General features: G+C 40.4%; 1 protein-coding gene across 1 annotated transcript; it reads right to left on the bottom strand.

The window, feature by feature from the left end:
• Nucleotides 1–1205: 1205 nt before the first annotated feature.
• On the bottom strand, nt 1206–3101 carry LOC104411346 (pulmonary surfactant-associated protein A-like). Its single transcript, XM_010021740.1, has 3 exons — nt 3065–3101; nt 2361–2435; nt 1206–1582 (listed from the first exon to the last, which is right to left on the bottom strand). The coding sequence occupies exons 1-3, from the start codon at nt 3099–3101 to the stop codon at nt 1206–1208; spliced, it is 489 nt and encodes a 162-aa protein (XP_010020042.1).
• Nucleotides 3102–3431: the final 330 nt, after the last annotated feature.

Consider the following 3431-nt stretch of genomic DNA (forward strand, 5'->3'; position numbering starts at 1 on the left):
ATCTGTTTTTATGTATATGGAGGCATGCCCAGATGCTCAACCAGCCTTTGTACCACATCACGGAGCTTATGAAGTCAACTGCCCCAGAGGAAGGAACAAAAAAACCCAAAAAGCCATCTCTGGATGTGCCTGTTACACTGCACAGCTGTGAATCTAACCTTGGGAATACTCAACTTCAGTAGGTGACTGGACTCCAATAACAGAGTTGTTCAGAAAGCTTTCTCTTAATCCTTTAGCTTGAGCTGGAGGATGCAGGCTCTGAGCAGCTTCTTACTGAGCGCAGAGTATAGGCTGCTTCAGAAATGTAGGAATTCGCCAAGCCCCATGGAAATCCCAACAAAGGTTTGCCAAGCAGCACTGTGGTGCCCCGGAATTAGCTGTATCTGAATTTCTCTATCTAGCTTAAAATTGGCTTTATCATGATTCTACTGATCTCCCTAAACCATGTCGGCATTTAACTCGTGTCAGCTCCTGTGTATTTTCTTCCACACACAATCCACATGGCATGGGACCTTGGCTAGCTTTTGCTGCTACCCCTTTGAGTCAGGAAAGGAATTAGCTGTTGCTGGAGGGGCTCAGGATAGGTAGGTTCTGGCCACCACTCTTCGGCTATGTGAAGGTTAAAGACCTGCTGAGTCTAAAGCTTTCCCATGGGAAATGTAAGGTGCGGAAGTACCCTTGTGCTCATAGCTCTCTGTCACCCTAGCAGCATTGGTTATTTCTTCTGTCAGGGGATCTCTTCTGGGTGAAGATGGCTGAAGAAATGCAGGCTGAGCAACAGCAGTGGTAGCAGGGTGTATGGGTAGGTTAGAGGGAAGCTTACAGAAAGGCCTCAAAATGCACACAATATAGAGGCTTGTGGGTAAAGGAGTGCTGGAAAATCATGTGGCTGCAAATTGCTTCAGGTATGTGCCCAAGTAATTTACTCTTGTAGCAAGTCAGCAGGCTAACGGGGTAGTAGGAACTCGTAGGCAGTTGTATCAAGAAACTGAGTGGGCAATGAATAACAGAAGAGACAAAATAGCCACTGCTTTTGTTAAGTATTTGCTCTTTATGGCTGACATTCGTTCAAAAGGCAAATCAGGTTGGGAAAGAATGACTCATTTTTCACACTGCATTATCTGAATTCACTAACTACAAATGAAGAGAAAAGGGATAGGTAAAGGTATTCCAGGGAGCCTGCCAAAGAGCAGTAGGGGGAATCACTAAAACTGACAAACAATAAGACGATTATAGTTGCACTTCTTGTCATTCCAAGTGCCATCAGTGTACATCTCCACACATTCTTCTTCCCCTTTGCCAGAAGGTTCATTTAAATACCAGTTAGTATAGTTCAGCTTTGTACCATCCAGGAACTGGAATGTACTTGGAATTAGAGATTCCTTTATCCCCAGGTAGGCGTAGGTATTAAAACTTTTCACAAAGTACAGAATGGCATCATTCTCAGCCAGGCTCCTTGGGGTGGCAATAGACCCGCCAGCCTCTTTGCATATGTTCAGTGTAGTTTCGAAATTGGCTTTTTTCCCATTGGTAGAAAATATTTTTCCTCCAGCTTCTGTTATCATCTTTTTCAAGTGGAGGACTGCAAGATGAGGTGAAAGCTGTTACTCTTTTATGCATTTTTTTTGTGGTCACTTAGTAGGGATTACAATTTGTGGCAATTTTCCTCCTGTCCTGGTTTAACCAGCCAAAACCAGGACATGTCCATAACTTTAGATTAAACCCAGGAAAAGGTAAAGGAGAGGAAAACCTGAAAATAAAGATTAAAGAAAGAAAAGACAGCCATGAAAAGGCAGAAGAAATCACAAAAGAAGAAGGGAAAGGGGGGAAAAGGAAGAAACACATAAATACTCAATGAAATAGGAGAAGCACGAAAGAGGTTGGAGAAGGAGGGAAGAAAATGAGGAATTCTACATTTGGAAAAGTATATTAATACTTTCTTTGAGACTGTATAAGCTCTCTGAGACAGTTTGCAGTATTCGAGGGTGTATGTCAGTGCTTGAATTAGTAGGCCCTTAGGTGTGGTCTGGTTGTGATTGTTTTGTTATATTTTTAGTGTTGAGTTTATTTGTCTGTTTTGAGCATGAGATGCCCATGGAGCACTTCTGCAAGGCAGAGGTTTTAATCTGATAAACTTCTGACTTGTACCTTAGGTGTCTTTGACTAGTTATGAAAAACTAATCCTCCCCTCCCCCCACTTGAGAGTTATCACTTTTCTATCTACCAGTGAACAGAATGTAATTAGAATGCAGTAGAACTGCAGAAAATTCTACCTTTTTTTCCTAAGAAACCATTTTGTTGCTCATTTTGTTTATGCCCACTAATCCAAATACAGCAGAGAGTAAAGGCAGATAAATTACCTCCTTCAAGTCTGGAAATCTCATGATCTAATTGACGGACATCTTCCATTTCATTATCAGCCAGTGGTAGGAAACCTATGAACAAAACCATGCATTTTGTGTTACAGTTTGAATCTTGGCTTTCAAGACAAAGCAGAGATAATAATGTGAAATTAATATTCCCTTTAAAATATTTGGCCTGTTTTAGTTTACTGTTGTATTTTAAACTGGGGATCTTTTTACACATTGATCTTTGTAAGGATAAGGAATACATTCCTGGAGACTACATGCAAAGCAGTGATGTCTATGGAAAACTTGAATTAGCAAACTGAGTTAGTCTTCCCTCTGTAAGTGACTGAGCCAGCCCAGGCAAAACACTGGCACTTCTGTAGTAATTTTAGTTGATTTTTAACTGTGTCTAGAAAATGTTGACAGAATCCTTCAAGCTGTTCAAGCACTTGCTTGCAGCTCCAGCTTAACACTTAGGAACAAGTTTCTTGTGCCATGTGTTATGCAAAATATCTTTTCTCTGTGAATTGAACCATTGCATCATTAAGTAGGAGAGATTTAAGCATATTACTTCATACAAGGAATTCATAAAGTTCTGTTTATTTTCTGTCAAGTAGAACCCACATCAGATTATACAAAAGTGTTCAGTTTACAAAGCATAAAAGTAGAACACAACAACACATCTGGATAAAAATGGAAATGGTAACTGCATGTACCTGGTATAAATCCTCTACGTAGCCCATCTTCGGTCATATGTGCGACACCGGACAGTGGAGGAATTCTTGCAGGTTTAACCTGAACGCAACATAGGAGCAGGAAAAAAGCTGCTCCTAAGATTTTGTGAAACAACTGTGGACACAGCATTATTTAATGCCAAATGTAAAATGGTTTTACTCTCCAGTGTAGAGTCCTGCATGGAAAAAAAAAAACCAAACAACCCAACAAACCACAATGTATCATAATTTTGCTGTCTGAGTTTGAAGTTTTATGCACCTTAAGCTTTGCCCTCAGTGACATGAGTGCCACTGATGTACTATCAAGTTAGGTTATTGTGAACAATTGAAATTTTTTTCAAAAAACCCC

Source organism: Nestor notabilis, unplaced genomic scaffold (assembly GCF_000696875.1).
Source record: "Nestor notabilis isolate BGI_N333 unplaced genomic scaffold, ASM69687v1 scaffold3259, whole genome shotgun sequence".
Classification (NCBI taxonomy): domain Eukaryota; kingdom Metazoa; phylum Chordata; class Aves; order Psittaciformes; family Psittacidae; genus Nestor; species Nestor notabilis.